At 39.7% G+C, this 22,056-nt stretch overlaps 2 protein-coding genes across 2 annotated transcripts in view; both read right to left on the bottom strand.

Moving 5' to 3' along the window:
- Positions 1-389, bottom strand: part of LOC107096318 (digestive cysteine proteinase 1-like) — a 13,125-nt gene extending 12,736 nt beyond the window's left edge. Inside the window, exon 1 of the mRNA XM_015392922.1 lies at positions 245-389. Coding sequence (XP_015248408.1) covers positions 245-290 — 46 coding nt within the window. The 5' untranslated portion in view covers positions 291-389. The remainder of the gene's footprint in view (positions 1-244) is intronic.
- Positions 390-5,910: 5,521 nt separating this feature from the next.
- LOC107096330 (SH3 domain-binding protein 5-like) overlaps positions 5,911-22,056 on the bottom strand; it is a 23,353-nt gene continuing 7,207 nt past the window's right edge. Inside the window, exons 3-9 of the mRNA XM_015392939.1 lie at positions 19,974-20,102; positions 12,896-13,060; positions 12,663-12,793; positions 12,352-12,394; positions 11,399-11,615; positions 10,931-11,296; positions 5,911-6,921 (exon numbers count right to left, since the gene is read on the bottom strand). Coding sequence (XP_015248425.1) covers positions 6,749-6,921; positions 10,931-11,296; positions 11,399-11,615; positions 12,352-12,394; positions 12,663-12,793; positions 12,896-13,060; positions 19,974-20,102 — 1,224 coding nt within the window. The 3' untranslated portion in view covers positions 5,911-6,748. The remainder of the gene's footprint in view (positions 6,922-10,930; positions 11,297-11,398; positions 11,616-12,351; positions 12,395-12,662; positions 12,794-12,895; positions 13,061-19,973; positions 20,103-22,056) is intronic.

Here is a 22,056-nt window from a genome sequence, read left to right as displayed (position 1 = left end):
AGATGACATACATTTTGTTAATTGGTTAGCTAAAACAAAAAACTGATGTAAATACTTAATGCTGTATGGAGGGAACTATAGTTTAACAGCAAAAGAGACTAAAATAAGTTATTTTATTTATCAGCTAATTTCTAAACCTGCTGCATCACAACAATAGCATGAACCATGCTAGCTCCTTTAACGGCTGTAATCAGCCTTCACTGACTGCAAACAACACAGGGGGAATAAAATACAAGTCTCTTACCACAGGCAACCCACAAAAGAATTACGGTGATGAATAAAAGCCGCATATTTAAAACCAAGCTGAGAAAAGAGAGACAGAAAATGGGACTAACAATGCAGAAAGTCAAAGCATGACTCCAAATGCTGGCCCCGGAACACCCCCCCGACTCTTTAAATGGAGCAACCCGTTGACATCCCGCCTCGACCAATCACATCAGAGAGGAAAGGTATTGACCAATTAGATCTCAGAGGCGGGTTCTATTTGCTCAGTATCATGTGATCTGGGTCATATGACCTAAGACGGTCAGTAATGTTAGTTGAGTAACTTATTGCTGTTCTTTGCACATTTTTAACGGACCAAGGAGCACTTTTTGTGCTGTTATTTAATAAAATCACATAATTTTAGATGAGAGATTTGTCATAATGTTTACAAATAAAAGTATTGATATGCTTTAGTAATCTGCAGCCTGAGATAATCTTAAATGAAGTCCAATGGAATCTCAACTTACTTTAGAATTTGTATATATTTATTTATTATTAATTAAATCCACCAACAACAGGATGCTTCAAATATTGCTTAAAATAAATTAATATTTTAAAATTAAAATAAAACATTACTATAGTCCTTATAAGTATGTTTAATGTTGATTTAAAGTTGTACTTTGTGTCAAAAACAAAAAAGAATAGCCTGGAATGTCCGTACACATTAAATTAAGTATAAAAAAGGAGATCCCATTTACTAATTTTTTTTATTGTCAACTTAAAAACTCTTGTTTTTTTTAACATATGGAGATAAACAAAATCATTAAGTGGTTTATACAACTTCTATATGTTTATCTTCCAAAAACGCAAACTTTTAAGTTTAAAAGTTAAAACTTGCTAAATGGTGGAAATTAGTTGACTAACTGGGTCCCTGATGTATTACAATTTATATGGGCTTGAAAAAATATATTGACAAGCATTAGATCTGATTGCAAAAATTAAACATGAGAATTTATGAAAAAACATGATTTATGAAAATTGACTTTTTTTTTTTTTTTTACAAATATTTAATTATATGTTGTTTAACATTTTTTCAATGTTGAAACTACAACTGAAATTGTTTCAACCACATCTCAACATGCAGAGTTTTGAAGGTGGGTTGTGTGCCAGACTATTGAAAGTAGTTGACTGGTGTGTAATAGTATTAATGAAGCTGCTCACTGTAACCTACTGTAAGATGTTTGTTGAAGAAAAGGAAATATAATTTTTATTATTGTAAAATCTCTTTTTTAAGCAAAACATTAGCTTAATTGGAATAAAGAAGGTTCCTGGTCCGATTCTGGTCCCGGAGTATTTCTGCATGGAGTTTACATGTTCTCCCTGAGCATGCATGGGTTCTCTCCGGGTACTCCAGCTTCCTCCCACAGTGCAAAAACACGACTGTTAGGTTAATTGGCTTCTCTAAAAAATTGTGAGTGTGTGCGTGAATGGTTGTTTGTCCTGTTTGTCTCTGTGTTGCCCTGCGATGGACTGGCGACCTGTCCATGGTGGACCCCGCTTCTAGATCGTAGATAGCTGGAGATAGGCACCAGCACCCCTCGCGACCCCGCTTGGGATAAGCATGTCTGAAAATAGATGGATGAATGGATGGAATAAAACATTCAAATTGATTAATTTCACAGTATTTCATTTATGAACTTCAAGTAATGTTTCAAAATTTCAGACAACAGTATTAACAATATTAAGGGTATTGCATCATTGCAAACCTATCATCCACTTGTACAGAATACGGAATCCTCAAAGTGACACATGGTGGTGGTAGCAACATGCTATGGAGGTGTTTTCTTTTTCAGCTAGAAATGGAAAGCTGCTAAGAATGGCTGGAAAGGAATAATAAAAGTGGGATTTTAGGAGGTTCACCTTCCACCAGAACGATGACACGAAATATAGACAAATCCGTTAGCACAGTCTACATAGTTTTAGTTTTAATGTGTGTTTAGGAATATCTAAAAAATGTCTCCATTAAAGTAAAAAAAGTAAAAATTGGTTTGAATAAATGTGAAAACCTTCCAGGAAAAAGGATAATCAATTTGTAAACATGATACAAAAAAGAAATCTATCAAAAAGAAAAGGTTCTGAGTTATTTATCTCAGCTTTTTCCATTTTATATCTTGATTTTATTAGAAATTACTTACCTAGCTGTGACATAAAAGTAACTTAAATAACCTCAAATTTGAGTTACTAATTAAAGTAACTTAAAGAAATGTATTCAATATACATATGAATATACACTCTCTCACCTGTCCAACTGCTCGTTAACACTTAATTTCTAAGCAGCCAATCACATGGCGGCAACTCAGTGCATTTAGGCATGTAGACATGGTCAAGACAATCTCCTGCAGTTCAAACCGAGCATCAGTATGGGGAAGGAAGGTGATTTGAGTGACTTTGAACGTGGCATGATTGTTGGTGCCAGAAGGGCTGGTCTGAGTATTTCAGAAACTGCTGATCTACTGGGATTTTCACGCACAACCATCTCTAGGGTTTACAGAGAATGGTCCGAAAAATAAAAGTGAGCGGCAGTTCTGTGGGCGGAAATGCCTTGTTGATGCCAGAGGTCAGAGGAGAATGGCCAGACTGGTTCGAGCTGATAGAAGGACAACAGTGACTCAAATAACCACCCGTTACAACCAAGGTGGACAGAAGAGCATCTCTGAACGCACAGTACGTCGAACTTTGAGGCAGATGGGCTACAGCAGCAGAAGACCACACCGGGTGCCACTCCTTTCAGCTAAGAACAGGAAACTGAGGCTACAATTTGCACAAGCTCATCGAAATTGGACAATAGAAGATTGGAAAAACGTTGCCTGGTCTGATGAGTCTGGATTTCTGCTGCGACATTCGGATGGTAGGGTCAGAATTTGGCGTCTACAACATGAAAGCATGGATCCATCCTGCCTTGTATGAACGGTTCAGGCTGGTGGTGGTGGTGTCATGGTGTGGGGAATATTTTCTTGGCACTCTTTGGTACCCTTGGTACCAATTGAGCATTGTTGCAACGCCACAGCCTACCTGAGTATTGTTGCTGACCATGTCCATCCCTTTATGACCACAATGTACCCAACTTCTGCTGGCTACTTTCAGCAGGATACTGCACCATGTCATAAAGCTGGATTCATCTCAGACTGGTTTCTTGAACATGACAATGAGTTCACTGTACTCAAATGGCCTCCACAGTCACCAGATCTCAATCCAATAGAGCATCTTTGGGATGTGGTGGAACGGGAGATTCGCATCATGGATGTGCAGCCGACAAATCTGCGGCAACTGTGTGATGCCATCATGTCAATATGGACCAAACTCCCTGAGGAATGCTTCCAGCACCTTGTTGAATCTATGCCACTAAGAATTGAGGCAGTTCTGAAGGCAAAAGGGGGTCCAACCCGTTACTAGCATGGGGTACCTAATAAAGTGGCCGGTGAGTGTATATGGAATACATATGAATCTATAATGAAATATCACCACTTGGTGTCAGTATGGTACAGGACATAACTGCACAAAAAATAAATAGGTTCCTCATGATTTGTGTCCAGTTACAGAGCCTCTGATTGAAATCCAGGGTTGTCTAATTTAACTGATTGGCAGCCTGCAGTCAGGAAAGTGTTGAATTAGTACATGAAAGAAGTTCAAATGCATTTAACCGTAGCAGACATCAGTCTGGCGGCAGTAAGTTAAGTCATGAGAAGACTGTTAAGTGTGCCTTTAAATAGAAAACAGAGAAAACTGATGTTCTTTTTAGAGTAGAAACTAATGCAAACTTCATGTAAGGCAGAAAAAGCATGTTGATAAAGAAATAAGGTGGGCTAAATACCCAGCCTTGCTCACATATACTACTAATTATGGGGTAGCATAACCCTGAGAGCACTGAAAGTTGTCTGAGTGTAATCTGATGACTCAAGCTAAGAGCTGTTACACAACATCTTTCCCCAAAGAAACCAAACCTCAAAGGCAAACAGGAACACCTTTTTTTTTCTGCCTCCAAATCAGATCAGCATGTCATAACTTAGACATAACATTCTTCCTCTTACACATGGAGGATCACTTTCTCCTGCAACCAGTGTCTTAAAGTTTGGGGACCCAGAAGAAAACAAATCGCTGAAAAGCACAATGATTAATAGAAAGCCTCTGAAACTGAGCAGTTTACCATTAGTGACACAGAAGTGTTTAGACTATCGGGAGCTGAACTTTAGAACATTCTTGCCCTTCTGGATGCAGTATATGATAAGAAAAATTGATGAATAGATATTTTTTCCTTTTTTTTCTATTTATCCAAAAGTTAAATAAAAAAACCACCACCTCAAATCTGTGATGGGTAGCTGGGTATTTTTATATTTCTTGCATTTGAGTTTCTTGTTTGTGGTTTTCCTATTTTATTTTGGTGTATTTCAAACTGTCTGTTCTTACTTCCTGTTTCTTTTTCTCACATTATTCTGTGCTTCTCTGTTATCTGTTGGTTTTGTGGCTTGACTTTTACCCATTTATTGATATCTATTTAGTGTTTGCTTTCTGTTCTGGCCTTCTGTCTATATGCTTCTCACTTTTGATTCACTGACAACCTTTCATTTCATTCTCTCATTCTGTTACTGCTTCATTAGTTCAGCTTCACTTAATATTTATTTTTTTTGGCCTACATTTTGATCTTTACACACAAAACCTTTACCATATGTTTTACCTTCTCGAGTGAATTTGCACATGTTGACAACGCAGAAAAAAAGTCACTCTCCATTAAGAGGATTCAATTTTCAATGTTTTTTTACAATACAAGTGCAAGTTTATTGGGATGTGCACAACATAAATAATTCAAAAAAAAAGGTAAACTTTCTAAGAATAGGAGTATTTTTTCTTAATCTAAACAGGTAAATAAGATTATCTGTCAATGGAAAAAGCATTTTTTACCCTTAAAACAAGTTAATTAGATATCATCTAATTGAAATAACATTTTTTCCCTTTATTCTAAACGTAAATCATCTCATTCCAAGTGCAAATATCTCACTTATCTGCTCAAATCAAGAAAAAATAACTCACTAAGATCACATTTTATGTAAATTCATCCATTATCGTAACCGCTTATTCCCTTATGGGGTCACGAGGGGACTGGAGCCTATCTCAGTAGTCAATGGTCGAGAGGTGGGGAACACCCCAGTCCGAACCATATTAAGGAACAGATAGAAGCTAACTAAGAAATGCAGGAATAAAAGTAATCATGCAATTTAAGAATTAATTTAAAAGCAGGGAGAGAATAGGCCAGTCTAATTATCAGTGGGACACTGAGGAGCAGCTCACTAGCAGGCCTGAGTCAGTGGGATGTGAGTAAGGGTGGAGCAGCTCAGAGAGGTAGGAAGTACGCTGCAAAAAATTTAAATCTAAGTAAGTTTATTTTTCTTCAAATAAGCATTTTTCTTGAATTGAGCAGTTGAGTGATACACTTTGCCAATGGAATAAGGCAATTTACATTTAAAATAAGAAAAAACAACTGCAGTTTCTTATTTCAAGTGCATAATATCTAATTATCTTATTTTATACTTATTTTAAGAGTAAAAATGCTCATTCCATTGGCAGATCATCTGATTTACCACCTCAAATTAAGGGTAAATACACTTAATTTATGACGCTTTTTTGCAGTGAAGAACGACAGTTACTCATTAGAAAGTTTCATAAAGGCCATGTTTAATGCTTATCTTGTGCTAAACAATTACAACAGTAACCACAAAACACATAGAAGAATACATGAGTATAAATATATAGAATATCTCTACAACAGGTTAAGTGTCCAAATCACAAACACACACACAGTCACTCAAACACACAGACAGTCCAAAAACCAAATCATTTACTCAGCCACACAGAGAAAGCCCAGAATGCTCTCTGACCTTTGCACTTAGTGACACATTCACTCTTTCACAAGTCTGAATGGAAGACCAGTTATGGAGCTAAAGGGTTAGCAGGCTCCAAGTCTCTTTAGTGCTCACAGTTCCTTCCAGTTCCTTCCTTCACATTTCACCAGAATCGGCGAGCTAAGCTTTCCACGGTGGCCAGAGTGAAAAATGTTAAAACCGGAAAAAAACAGATCCTTGTGTGGAACCAGTAATAGGAATCTCAGATTAGGGTAAAAATGAAATGTTTAAAGCATTGGTGTTAACTCGAAGAGCACTGCACGCCTTTAGGACATCGTTATGGCTTGCAAAAATGTCGATCTTCAATGCCCTTTAATAACACCAGCACTAACACTGCAGAGATCCACTTACTGTCCGCCCTCCAGTCTCTATTGTTTATGACGTCCAAAAAGCTTCAGAATTTATTCAACAAGGGTAAAACGATGCTAAACACAGCAGCTTCCATGTGACGACACTGATGTTTACACAACACTGAGACAGGGAGTCATGCAGGAGAGCAGCTTCAGCTCCTCTTGTTACTTTCCGTTGCATTGTGCCATCCTGCTCTGCCAGTGGCTCCTTGTCGGGGCTTGAAGGTGTGATGCAAAATATTAGACACCGTTCAGAAGCAGAATGGAGGTGGCAGAGCTGGGAGAGGTAATTTCCGGGTTGATGTAATGCGGATCTCTGTCTTCCTCAGAGTCTGCGGATATTGGAGGAGCAGACAAGGTCAGCCTGCTCAGGCCGCCCTCCAGTGAGGCCTCGGCTCCTTCTGCTCTGTCGCCTGGAACACAGAGAGGAGAGGAAAAACTGAAAGTCTGGCTGCTTTTTAAATGCTTCTCAGGTTTTCTACATATACACATTTGGACACACCTCATTCAAAGAGTTTTCTCTTTATTTCCATATCTATTAAAATTGTAGATTCACACTGAAGGCACCAAAACTTTGAATTAACACATGTGGATTATATACTTAACAAAAAAAGTGTGAAACAACTGAAAATATGTCTTATAATCTAGGTTCTTCAAAGTAGCCACCTTCTGCTTTGATTACTGCTTCGCACTCTTGGCATTCTCTTGATGAGCTTCAAGAGGTAGTCACCTAAAATGGTCTTCCAACAGTCTTGAAGGAGTTCAGCTCACCCCAAACCATGTCGTTTGGGTTCACCCTATCACTCTCCTTCTTGGTCGAATAGCCCTCACACAGCCTGGAGGTGTGTTTGGGGTCATTATACTGTTGATAAATAAATGATGGTCCAACTAAACGCAAACCAGGTGGAATAGTATGCCACTGTTAGAAGCTGTGGTAGCCATGCTGGTTCAGAATGCCTTTATTTTGAAAAACAATCCCCAGTTTTGATGCCTTCAGAGTGAATCTTCAATTTTCATAGTCATGAAAATAAAGAAAGCTCTTTGAATGAGGAGGTGCGTCCAAACTTTCGGTCTGTAATGTATGTGGTAAACCAACAAGCAGCAGTATAGAATCACAAAGGGTTAACTTACTTTAAATTATGTGAAATTCTCAAAGTTGTTATATTTTTTTTCCTAACAAATAAAAATCTTAAACGTGTGGTTTGAATTTTTTTATTCGGCCCCTCTGAAGCTCAGTTTATGCTAGGCGCACTCTGCTTGGAAAATGAGACGTACGGACACAACGTTCGCAGAAGTGTTTTACGGTATATCAGTGGGTTTTTGGCACCGTGGTCATGCGGCATTTAAAATGACACTATACTGCATTTGGTTGGGATAGGTGTTTGTAGCACTGCCTGCAGCAGCGTGCAGGGTGGGAGCATTATGGACATACCAGCTGCCCATGCACCCTTATGGAGTTTTTTTGGTTTATTTTTTTTAAATAAGGGGACAGGTGACTTTTCTCTGTGCTGTTGGCAGGTTTACAGTTTTTCGTGAGCAGTCAGTGATGCTGTGCACCAGTCAGAATTCTGTCCAGGCTGCGTGCAGCATGCTTCCTGCCATAGGGAGGAGACCCACTATGGCAAACCACAAGTGTCCACATGTGCAAAACTGCTAAGGATCCTGCAGGAAGTTTTCATTATTATTGTTATATATATATTTTTTTTTTTTACTGAACCATCATTGCACTGAAATTAATCTCTGCTTGAAGAGAGAGAGCGCTCTATACTCTGCATTCAAATGCTTTCCTGTGTCTGCGGTTTGAGCTGATTTCATCATGTCAAACATAGAAGCTTTTTTTTTCTGGCAATACCAACACTTTACTCTCATATCATCATCCCTTTATTCTGACAACATTATGACTTTGATCTCCTAATTAAAATGTGTAACCATGGTTCGATGCATGCACTTCTGCCTCACACAAAATAAACACAAAGTAATGAAATTTGTTTTATTAAGTTTGTAATTAGTTAAAACCATATTTAGAGTATTCATACGGCTTTATCTTTTTTTTGTTTTCTAGCCTAGATATTTGTCTCCCCCTCTGTCTGAATGTCATGCTCAAATATGCAAATTTTGGCCTTTAGAAAATATTGTCTTAGTTTTATTTACTAATTGAGATGTTATGCTTCTAAAATAATTTATAAAAAAGAGTCAGTAATTATATTTTCGGTGTTCTCTTTTTATCTGAAATCCATTTGAAATCAAAAAGTATCACAATATTTGTTGGTAACGATACCAAAATGCTGGTATCATGACAACCCTCGTCTGCAGCAGGTAAGAAGTGGTAATTTCTAATTTTTTAAAGCCTCTTCACGTCATCCAAAAGTTATTCAAATATAGGAGTTGTTGCTCATCCATTGTGCATTTTTCGTGTGGAGCTGTATGCATAGCTAAAGATTTTAGGTTTAGAAATTTTTGTCACCATGCTGAGGGGTGTTTAAGCTAAAATGATGTAAAATCTTAAAAACGTAAAAATTTATATCACAAACTAAATAGAAACACAATCAGTTTTTAAGCAAAACATTTTCAAGAAAATTACCCATAAGACCAGACTTTCTCCATGTTCCAGATTTTTGACAGTTTATCTACATTTTATAAATTATAATGCTGCCATCAGAATTAATAAATTTTGAGGAATATCCGTTGTACACACAAAGTCTCAGGTGGATATGCATCAAGGCGCATCAAAAGGTCTGAGTTTGTGCCTCTTGAAGCATTTGGAGCATTCAGCCGGTGTGTTGTGAGATTTCCAGCCTTGATGCCCATCAAGCTTTAGCAAGGCGGCAGACACTGGAGTTGGAAAATCTAAACTTTTGCAGTTCAAAGCGGCACATCAACTTAAAAATTGCCTATATTCACTTAAAGCTGCATCTGAAGGCAGCAAGAAATTCCAAAGTGATTTTCCGGGTTAAGGAAAATATTATTAAGGATTCCCAGTGCCACCGCCTGCTATTATGGGGGGATATAGTGCTCCGAACAACTGCAAGAAATTTAAAAGTAGGATCATAATCATGATGAAGTCAGGACATGGATGATGATTTGAATTGTGCTTATCTCTTAAAAATGACTTCTTTCCTACTCATCACAATAAATAAAGCAAATGCACTGAATACAGTGACAGATGATATACAACGATTCACTGTATACAAGAAAACGGCACGCGTCCTGTTGCTCGACGCACATCCAGGGTGTCAAAAAAGTTCTCGTTGCACATCTGAATTCAATGTGCATGTTCAGTGTCCAAGATGAGGCGTTTCGACGCCTTTTTGACGCTCAAAGCACATTTCAGTGTGAAAACAGCATAAGCTGCTATTTACAACTTTTTAAAAACCCCTAAACTTTGCCAACAAATATCTCCCACAGGGTTTTTTAAATGAGGGCATCAGAGAAAGTCCCGAAGTTTTCTCTGGTTGCAAAGAACATAGTGTAGGTTTCCCTCCCCCACCCGTTTCTAAGCTAGCTGAAAAAAGCTGCCATTGTTACCTCGTAGGAGTAAGCAAAATCTGTCTGTTGCTAATAAACAATATGACAGTCATGATGTGAAAGCTAAAGCAGTATCTTCCTTCACTTTTAAGGGGGGCATAAAAAGTACCTTATCAGGTCAATTCTGCAGTCAGAGTATTTTTTAGGATCAGGCTGGATTTTTTTTCAGCCTCATCCTGCTTCCTGTAGTATACATGGGGTAACAAGGGGTATTTTGCCACTTAAGACCACCTCCCAATCAGTAATCGCAAGGTTGGAAAAAAATAAACGTTTGTGGGTAAATCCTAATGTTGATGCAGAGTTACAAGCGTCTACGATCCGATTTACCAGAACCTTGCACATTGTGCATGTGCAAACAAGGGAGTTCTTCATCTACTGTCTTGGTTTGGCTTCCAGATTGATGAGTCCGACCAGTGCCATCTCTCTGCGCTGAGTCCAACGTGTGGGTTTTGGACCTGCAGTGTGAGCAGGTAGATTGCATCGGGTCGTACAGTGTAAGAACATCCATAGTGAGCTGTGAACTTTTAAACCCTGCGGTTTGGTCGTACAGTTTTAGCTGTAGCTGAGTACAAAGATTAAAAATGTCATTGTGTATCTCTGCCTTTAAGTTAAGGCTATATATATTTTAAATATTTGTGTGATAAACACAACTGAGGTTTTTATCTTAAAAATGTTGCTCCTCACACCAGTAGGCTAATTCAATATGGCAGCCAGCACGTAAAATCTGATAATATATATTCCGAACATTTTGACACTAAAAATCATATTCCTAAAGCCCTAAATGCTGACATAGACAAGAAGGGGTGAATGAAAAAACACTGTGAATGATAGAAATGCCTTGTAGGGAGAGCAAATATGACATTTAATGACTTCAGGAGGTATTATTGTATCACACACCTCTCTCCTGATCGCAGTCCGGAGAAGACGCTCCGCTGCACTGGCTGCGAGGACCCAGGAGAGGTGAGACGTGACCAGGACTGTACATGAGGTCTGGGCCGTGAGAGCCGCCACAGAGGCTCTCTGACTCCAGACCTTCAGGACAAGAGGAGGAGAGCATGGAGGCGGAAGTGGAAGTGGGGAGGAAGGAGCAGGCAGGGTAACCAGAGGAGCTGGGCATGCTCATGGGGGTGGAGGCAGACGTAGAGGGATGGGAGCACGAAGAGGAGGGCGAGGAGGGCGCCGTTCGACATGAGGAGGTGGTTCGGGTGTCTTCCTCCCCCTCTGAGCTTTGACTGCCCTCTTCGTCAACCGAAACGGACACCACTAGAACAGAAACGCACACACACACACACACCATTAAACATGCAGGCACCGACATTAAAACAGACAAAAAACGGGGGGGGATCAATTATTTCAAACACTTACTGGACAGGCCGTCCGACTCCATCTTGAAGTTAGTGATGTCATCATGGCCTTCGTCCTCCTCGGCGCCGACGCCTTGCTCTCTTGTCCCCATAGCATGGGAGCGTCGATGCGCGTGGATTTCCTCTGAGATGCTCTCTAGGTTGCGTAACGCCGTTCGGTACTCGGACTTGGCAACCACAAGCTTGGCCTGACGTTGGTCCACATGATGCTTCAGTTGCTGAGAAAAACCCAGAAACCAACAATCAGAGAAAAACTGGAGAAAGAATTACAAACAGTAACGAACACACAAGAGACCCTTTATAGGAGCAGACGGACAAACACAGCCTGGTCTCCGGTTCAAGGTACCTCCCCTCCCCCACCTGTTGCTTTGATATTTCACTCAGTTGTGTATAAAAGTCAAAAAACGTGAACATTTCTCAACACTTTTACTAATAAGAATTTTTTTTTTTAAATATGCTCTTTAGTCTTTCTGACTGTTGTTGTTGTTGCTTAACGGATCAACATCACCAAACGCTTTGATCATCTTCAAAACAAGCGTCATGTTTCTGTTGGCAAAATAAGCAGCTCTCTGAGGGCTTTTCAGATATTCTAGTTCAGCATTGCAATCACATTCATCTAATCTAAAGTTGTTGTTTTTTTAGGTCTGACACAATTGAAATGCAAAATTTGAAATATCTAAAACTGTACTTAAAACCATATCTTTGCTGTTTTATGTATCTGTGTTTCAAATATATCACAAAACAGCCCTCAGACTTTCTAGGTTTTTACTTCATGATAATTTTAGATTTTGTTTTTAGAGCCTCAGATTCAACAAAGTCTCTGCATGATTTGTCTTCCCTAAATCCATTTTTATTACAACTTTAATGCACAACAATTTAGCTTTAAATGTTATTTTCAGAGCAAAGTTCGACAGATGGTTTTTACAAAAACCTTCTGCCTCTCTACATACATACCTCAAGCTGTAGATAATATTTGGCCTTCAGCTCGAAGTAGGGTCTGAGAAAGAGGAAACAAAAAGAAGTGAGGGTTGAGGGAAGAACAACTGGCAGAAGAAAACCAGTCCTCTGGTGAAAAGTCACATTCCTTGGCCGTGGAAAAGGGAGCACGCCCCAAAACTGTCAAATCAACACATGCAACATCTGGAGAGCATCAGATGACGTTTAAAAAGCCCTGTGTTTCTCAGGGCGCTTGCATAATAAGAGGCCCCAAGAAAGGGCGAAGTCTGTGAGCGTCATTTCCAGCCAATCAGGATGGAGGTACTGACCTGGATTTGTTTATGGAGCGCTTCAGCTTCTTCTCTAGCTGCTTCATATGACCGATGCTGGAGTTGTAGTTTGCTGCTGTTTTTTTATGTTCAGCTTCACTTCGCGTTCTCGTTTGCTCCGCCTCCATCACCTGGAAGCCAAACCCAGAGAGAACAATTGATCCATCAAAGACACCTCCAACCCTCCTGCTGGTGTAGCAGGATGTTGGGATGGACACTGTGGATGTACTCACTCTCTGGGTGGCATGGTTGAGCATTTCCTGCCAGGCAGAGTCGAACTGACGGGTGTCCTCTTCTAGAAGCTTCTCCTCCGCCAGGGCGATGGTCTCCTTGGCCGCCCGGAGGATCTCCACCGCTCGCTGGAATTCTTGGGTGGCTTTTTGGGCTTCAATCTGGGCCTGTTGTACAAAAAACAACTTATTAGGTTGGGAACAAAGAATCCTTCTCAGAGAAACCACTGAGCTCTGGAGATGAGTTTACAGGAGCTGTGCCCATTTCTACAGGAATGTTTCTGTGTTATCTTAGAGGTACAATAAATACTCATAGGGTTATCATTTCCACCACAGTTTTCTTGCTTTGGGGTTTCCTTTTGGTAAGATAAACAGTTTTTAAGGCAAAGTGTTGACTGTGCAGAGGTTTTAGGGAGTTCAGAGCATTATATGATGCTTTTCCAGATGTTGTCATGTTACAAATTAATTTAAATAAACACACAAAGGGTATTTTAATATTGAAAGTCTAACTTTTTACCAAAGGGGCCAAATGTGTTAAGATGAAAGAAAAGAGCCAAAAAAATACATTACTTTATAGCTTTTGTTAAATGCACAATATTTCAATCTTATTTCTGTAGAATACAGATGCTTTAAAACTTCAGCTTTAGAGTAAATCTGACTGAATGTCCTTTTATTTTTTACCCCAATCATTTCTCAGTAAGTGTCTCTGTTTTAACTGCCTAAGCCAGTGCACCAAATTAGTTCCCTTTGCACTTTGGACAACCCTGTCTTATGAGGCAGAACTACGCTGTTAACGACAAATTATACCTTGTTTTCAACAAACAAAGGTATGGTTGTGGTCTTGTTTATCTTAAAATAAAAAATTAGAGTCGTCCTGTGTGTAGTATCATCTCAGCATAAAACCTAAGCAGACAGGCCCTTAGAAGGTGGATGGTATCTTTGGAGGATCAAAAGAGAAACATTAAAAGTAAAATTATTTCCTGTGCATGACAAAAAAAAAAACATAGTAGACACTGAGAAAGAAAGCAGAATAAGTTTCAGAGCCGTTCTTCAACCAATCTGACTCAGATTAGCTACTCTGCAAAGTCGAACGACCTACAATTGAAGTTTCTATCTGAGAAAAGCTGTTGGACACAAATTCCAAAAAGAGTATTGAGTCAAGAATGGACAGGAACAGATGCATGACATTTTCTTATATTTGATAGTAAAAAAAAGAACATTTACGATTGTTCTTCAAGTTAATAATTATGAACTGCTACTACTGAGTCTGTCACATAAAAAAACAACAATAAAATCATTAAAGTTTCCAGTAAATGAAACCAAATTAATTCAACAAGGGACTATCTCCATAGGGCCCTCCCTTAAATGTCTGTCTGATGGCTTTTAAACTGCCTTTAGATGCACATAAACAGACCCAGAGAGAGAGATTTCATCTTTTTTGGCATGCTGGGAACCACTTCAGAAGAAACACACAGTGTTTACAGGAATCCAGCCCATTCCCATCCCTTTCCCTGACCCAATCAGCTGTCTAGATTCCACTCATGAAGGAAAAGCACTGTAGGTATGCACGGCCCCTGCTCCCCCCAAAATAGTAGGTTATTAAAAGCTCTAAGTGACACAGAGACAGGAAGGTTAAGCCATCAGCGCAGTGACTACTTCAGGTTACATCAAACCGTTATTTCCAAGCTGTGTTTCTCCATACTGAGTCTTCTTGTCTTACACAAAGTCAGTGTTTGTCATTTCTATGCATGACGTAAAGGATCCATGGTTGATTTTTTTGGCAGCGGATTTGATGCTGCATGCACACTCATTTAGAAAGACAACAGTGCCTTGATCCCGCAGACAAACAGACACTTTGTCTCTGAGGAGCTCTGACATGCAGTCAGTGGGCTCCTATGGCCCACAGTCAATGGGGGGGATTATCGTCAAACCCCTGCAGTAAATATCTGAACCCAACCGCTTCAGTCCAATAGTGTAAAGGTCATCATGATACACATTAGATGACTTTACATCAGATAAAAAATACAGTGGCTAACTTTGCTTTAGTAGATATTAGGTTTAGGTTTACAAATCCAGGTAAGAAGTTAATCTCGGAAAAGGACAAAAAAGTGAGTCGGCACCGGCGGCACCCCGAGGATTTCAGCCCTTTTAAAAGTTCTTCTTTGCATCAGTAAAATTCAGCCAATGCTACTTTGCATTTCCAATCATGCACTGCAACCAAAGGTATTGCTTTGGTGTCAAATAATGACAGCAAGCTATACAAGATGGAAAGAAAAAAACAAACAAACAAAAAAAAACAGATCAACAGGAAACTATACCAGATATTTATAACTGATGCTGCTAAACATCAGATGATACTTGAGATTTTCATTTCCTTAAAATTGTGCTGAGAGTACTAAAAAAATCCCCTTCTTCTTTTAATTATATATATCAATCATTGTTCATATTATGTATAAATTTCTTAAAGATTTCTATGGTAATTCACTCAGGTCATCATAATATCTATAGGAACTCTTCATTCTATCTCCCTGAACCCCAGTTGGTCTCGGCAGATGGCCGCTCACACTGAGCCTGGTTCTGCTGGAGGTTTCTTCCTGTTAAAAGGGAGTTTTTCCTCTCCACTGTCGCTACAAGCATGCTNGAAAAACTAACTGAAATGGTAGTAAGAGTTTATAAAACGAATTCTCCTTGAACCCCAGTCGGCCTCGGCAGATGGCCGCTCACACTGAGCCTGGTTCTGCTGGAGGTTTCTTCCTGTTAAAAGGGAGTTTTTCCTCTCCACTGTCGCTACAAGCATGCTTAGTGTGGGCGATTGCCTTCGAGTCAATGAGTCGATGCAATCAACTGGTTTTCCTTAGATACAAAAATTTGAGAATACATGTGTTGTGAATTGGTGCTATATAAATAAACTGAATTGAATTTAATGCTATATGCATAATGATTAATTCTCCTGGAATAATTTGATTTACAGTTATTTTCATTCATCCAAAAAGTTTATTTATTTCAGTTTTATAGCCTAAAATTGTCTGATGCGACATAAATGTGGACTGAGTTTTTTCAAGCAGAACTTAGACATGTTTGCTTAGAAATGACGTTTGCTGTATTTGAATAAAGTCACCTGGCATAAAATAAAGCCTTTCCCTGTTTTTTTTTTTTTTTTTTTTTTTTATAACCACTGTAGCTCCAAGCTGGTGGAGCTGATAACAATCTGTCACTACTGACTTACTTCCTTATTAATAGCCATATGTTGCTGCAGGGAGTTTAGTAAGAATTACAAAAAAAAAATATTCAGGCAAATGAATTGCAAATAGGTTTATTTGCATAACAGGTTGGAAAAGCTTACAAGAGAATCGTTGGTTTAACAAATATTAGGCTGATCCTGTGCACATTAGCTTGCTTTAAAGTCTACTTTGTAGATGTATTATAAATAAGAGCAGGAAACCCTTTTTTTATCTTAAAAGAAAATGAACTGCCCTCATGAGCAGGGATTTGCTGTTTTAAGTGTAGAAGAGTTTTCCAGATTCTCTGGCCTTAAAGTTACCAATTAGCAGTGGGTGGGGTTGGATGCATCTGAACCCAAAACATAGAAACAACTTATGGATTAAACATTTGCAACAAAGACAGATTCATAATAGTCACTTCTGTTTGAGAAAAATATCAAGGACAGGCTAAAGGTTTTCAGGAAGTGGAAGGAGAACAGATTAGTGGATTAGTGTAAAGTTCTATACTCTGATTAAGAATCCAGATGACAAGGGATTTTCCTACATGTGGAAAATCATTTGTCAAGAGGAGAAGGAGGTGAGATCTTCCGTCGCTCGTGTGCTCTTCCAACAGTGAAGCATCCAATCCAAGGGGGCGGTTGCTTCATGTCTAAATGAGTGGGACTACTTAATATTCTTCCTAAGAACCTATAGCTATAACTAAAGGAACAGAAACAAAAGGAGACTAGATATTATATTAGTGTGGAACATTTAAAAGCTGGTATTTAAACACTTATTATTATTCTGAAATTAGAAGGAATGCCTCATCCAATCATGACCCCATTTGATAGAGTATGAAAAAAAGAAGCACAATGAGGACAACAGACGGAGGGTGATGGATATTTGATGAGGTAAAACTGTGCGACACAAACAGAACACAAACTCAAGAGCTTAAAGCTGTGGCCATCAATTCGGTTTCTCACGTCAAAGTGAATAGCGAGGATCACAACAGAGTTCCTTGACTTCCCGGGCGGAGCGGGGTTTTCCTCACAAAGAGTTGATTTCTTTTCCCTGATGCCCCGCACACAACAAGATGTGGTCTGCAACCAAGCACGCTAGATGTGCGTTTCCATCCTCATTTACTTCTGGGAAACTAAGATAACATAGAAACTCTTAGGGTCTTTTTTGCAAAGAGGAATGGTTGAAAATGCTTTCTTTAGATGTGTAAATCCTGAGGCGGGAGGCTGTACATGCATGCATAATCTTCCCGTATATGTATATCATAATTCATTTAGGCTTGGCAAATATAATGCATTGTAGTTTTTGGTGGATATAAAATGTAGAAAGTCCATAAAGATTCTGACAAGATATCTTTGAGCTTAAGATCTTTTTTACTTTCATCATAAAGACCAAATGTTGTCCCATTTAGGGAAATCCTCCATGACTGTTTTGTTTAAAAAACCAGGAAGCAATCAGCCATCATATTTTTCCATGACCGGTCACCCCATCTCACCTGTCTGATGTGTCACTCTTCTTTTTTTATTTAAATTTTTTTACCACCTATTGATTTGTCCTGTATTTTGTTTCTGATGGAGTAGGGGGACAAAGGGGTGGGGTCGGAAGAAACGGGTGAAGGTGGGTGATGCTTGTGAGCGTGGGCACAGACATCCACACCGACAGCCAGCGAAATGGAAGGGAAAGCATCCCAAAAGGACAAAAGATAAAGCAGGCCCAGGCAAAATCCTACACCCCCTACTCAGTCTGTTGGAATGTAGGGGGATGAAACACGGGGGGCTGCGGGGGAGGAGACTAGCTGATGAGTGGGGGTCGGTGAACGACTGTTGATGTTTCTGGGGTTTTTTTTGCTGCAGGGTCAGAGAGGACATTTCTGAAACCATTGGAAATGGGTCCTGTATGAAATATTTAATATTCATCCATAAATCATACCCACAGCATCTTCCAGTTTGACCTCTGGTGTCTATCAGCTTTAGTTTACACAAACAGAGAAGCTAGTTTGTATTTATAACAATAAAATGACCTAAACATTGGGATCAGATTATTATACCCTTAAGGCCCACTGATCCTCAGAGGATGACTTAATTTACCACATTATATCCGAATAGGTCACAAACACACCCACAAACACACACTTACTCGTTCTGCTATATGTAGTTAGGACCATGTGTTGACTCCCATTGACTTCCATTGATTTTTCTGTCATTTTCAACCCCTTCTATGCCATAACCATAAACCTAACCATTACCAATGCATACCTCACCCTAACCCACTTGACACCTTAGCCCTAAACCTAACCTTTAGCAAAATAGCTTGTGAAGACAAGCAACATTTTCACTTTGCAGCAACTGGTCCTCAATCTGATGGTGAAATTGGAAAAATGGTCCTAACTCTGATAGCTCAACAGGTATACACACACACATGTTTGTTCTGCTATATGTAGTGAGGATGATGTGTTGACTCCCATTGACTTCCATTAATTTTCAGTCATGTTCAACCCTTTCTATGCCCTAACCATAAACCTAAATATTACCAATGCATACCTCACCCTAAAGGCCTGGTTATGCTCTCACAGCAGTGTGTCACAGTGAGCTTGTCGCAGATATTTTTGATTTATGCCCAATATTGAAGCGTGGTCTGTGCTATGTTATTCCACGGCACAATGCAAGAGGGACAATCAGGAACTAGCTGTAAGTCTTGATACGTCCGAGTCAGTGAGGAAATTGGGGCAAGTTTGTGTGACAACAGAGGGATATGAGGGCGAGAAAGAGCGGGGTTCAAGGTGGAGAAAGGGTCCCAGCGTTCTTGCGCACCTTGCTCTTCTAGATGGTTCATCTTCATGAGTCGTTTTCCACAATGGCGGTCATACAAACAAAACAAGCCGGTAAGGTACCAAACAGGAAATACGCATAGTGTAAAGCGGATGTAGATTTGACCAATCAGAGGCCTCCTGTCTGCGGTCACCTGCAATTTTGGAGACGTGCACCAGAGTGTCTGCGGAAGGGGCGGAGGCACATTTGCATGGTTTCTGAGTATAAATCAGCCTTAACCCTAACCCAATTGACACCTTAGCCCTAAGCAAAACTATTAGCAAAATACCTTGAAAGGACCAGCAAAATGTCCTCACTCTACAATAACTGGTCCTCATTGTGATGGTGAAATTGGAAACATTGTCCTCCCTCTGATGCCTAGACAGGTGCACACACACACACACACACGTAGAGTACAGTAGAGCTGGATTGATGCTGCAATTAATGCGAGGCTTACTGTGTATTACTGACAAGTTTAAGGTGCTCTGCTACTTAAAGGGAGCCACCTATATTTACCTCCACAAACTAATATGAATAGTTATGTATAATCAGCTAATAGAGATGCAAAAAATGTCATGTTCTTGCTCCTTCTTTTACAAATGTTCATGCTTCTTGCACTGCTGCAGGTAGTAGAACGACTTCCCCTGTGGTTTAAACCCCAAACTCACATTTTCCCCTCTGCAGAACAATTGAACCGTCCAATTTCAAAAGCTGATGTTGATGTTTCAGTCTGACGGGACACAAGAAGGAGCGTGGAATCCAGCGCCTGCCTCTCTTGGCCGTTCAATCAGGATCATATGAGTCATACTTCAGACGGCTGACTTTCATGTGTCATTGCTGCACTGAAATAGACTGAGGATTTGTGTGTGTGTTTGCGTATGTGTTCTTGTTTGTGGTTGTTTATAATGTGACAATCTAGTCACTCTGGCAGCGTGGGCTCTGATGTCAGTATGTCAGGGATAATAAGAGGGGCCGTTGTGAGTGTTAATGAGACCCGTTTTCACGTCACAAAATCCATCTTTCAGTTTTTACATGCGTGTGCATGTGTGAGCATACCCGTCTTGCAACTTTGCGGGCCTCCCAGTAAGGTTTGGACTCATCCACAGCTCGCCCAATCTTCTTCATCAGTTCGTCCAGCTTCACTGTTGCTTCTGCCAGCACAGCTCGAAACCTCTGTCGGAAGTCCTGCACAGGTGACAACATGCAGAACGGAGCAGATATGAGCTTATTGAGTCACGCATGATAAGCTGAGCATGAACAAAAAGCAGGTGTAAGTCAGCTTGTTTTAAATCAAGCATTTATACCAATCTATTAATAAACACAATTTTAAACATATCTGGAATTTTTATGCTATGGTACGCAGGAAATCTAGAGGACTCTCTACAGGTTCAATCAATGATATATCTAGGTCATTTATTCTATTGCATTTTGGATATATGAAGGAAGGATCTGTGCTAAAAAAAAAAAAAAGATTAATATTTACTGAGGATTTTTGTTGTCAGCTTGTAAAAAAGCAATCACCAGAAAAGGGAATAAGTCTGATCCACCAAGACGAGGCGACTGGATGAAAGCTGTGAGGGAAATATACTTGATGGAAGAGTTGACTCATTAGTTAAAAAGAAAAATTGGAGAAGTGGAGTATTTATTTTTAAACGACAGTCTAGGGAATACTGAACCGACAATCTATAAGCACTTCTGAGATACTAAGCAATCCGACACGTTTGTCTTTGTAAATATTTCCTTTTTTATTTTATTTTTACTTTTTTATTTACTTGTTTGTTAAAATAAAAAATGGCGCGGCTGAATGATAAATCAGAGGAGATCTGGGATCAATATACAAGCCACATGAGTCAACCGATGATGTTGACACTGTTGCTGAATCAAAGGGGGCGTGGCTTGCAGTTTGAGTCTTTTAATGATCAAATTTGCTTGAGGTTTTCCCCGGGCTAAGCTCTAACCACAACACAATGCACAACTGTATGAGTGCTATCGCTACAGGAAAAGGTGTTTCACAACAACCTCAGCTGGTTACCATTAGATTCTGCTTCCCCAGATCAGATATACACTGAATGATGCTTTTGTTCTTTGCTAAGAGGTAACAAATACGCAGAGTGTTGTTACCCCATACTCCCCTTTACAGCTCATAGGGGTAATGGATTATTCCTTCCTTCTGAACTGGATCAGGGGCATAATAACAGTTAGCCACTTTCCCTTTCCCACAGCATCATAGGTATCCACCATGCTTAACAGTAAGTAAACTAACCAAGCTGGATGATATCAAACAAGACATGTAATGATGGGATAGTGCTTGCATTCTCAGAGTTAACAGGAAATCAGAGCAAATAAAAAATGCATTCACATTATATACTTATATTCAAAAAATCCGACACATACGTATGCAAAATGAAAACCTGAATGTTAGAAGTCAGTAATTAAGCTGAGTATTTAAACTCACTATTTTGTTTTGAGGTGGTGCAGCATGTTCTTGTTTTTCATGTACATGTATTCGTCTGAATTATTTATGTATTAATGTAAATGTAAAAAAATTTAAATCCCGTTATTGTCCCACAATGGGGAAATTCCCTCTCTGCATTTAACCCATCCCCTTGGGGAGCAGTGGGCTGCCATTGTGCGGCACCTGGGGAGCAGTGTGGGGTTAAGGATCTTGCTCAGGGTGCAGGCTGTGGGGATCAAACCGGGAACTTGCAACCTTTTCAGAGCGCTAGGGCACTGCTCTAAACTAGGGTGATCGACGTCCTCATCTTGTCCTACTTTTCATACCTAAAAAAATTTCCGGGGGGAATTTAAAAATCTTCTGGGATTTTGGTCAACTACAGTGCAGCAGGTGGTCAAACCGAGCCGTCAGCTCTGGAGCTGGTCTCCCAGCGGACGGGGGCAGAGAGCCAGCGGAGGTAACAGAGGTTGGGTGCAGCTATCTGTAGGGTTGTCAAAAGTATCGATACTCAAAAAAGTATCGATACTGAAACGTTGTATCCGGATACAATACTCATTTTCAAAAGTATCGATACAGTGCCACCACCAGTGACACCTAAAGTGCATCTAAAGTGCAGAATAGAGGAAAATGCACTTTCAGAACACTGTGATTGAATAATTCTGTGCACTTTTCAGTTTCAGATTT

Source organism: Cyprinodon variegatus, unplaced genomic scaffold (assembly GCF_000732505.1).
Source record: "Cyprinodon variegatus isolate N-32 unplaced genomic scaffold, C_variegatus-1.0 Scaffold615, whole genome shotgun sequence".
NCBI classification, from domain to species: Eukaryota; Metazoa; Chordata; class Actinopteri; order Cyprinodontiformes; family Cyprinodontidae; genus Cyprinodon; species Cyprinodon variegatus.
This window is presented reverse-complemented; position numbering and strand designations above follow the sequence as displayed.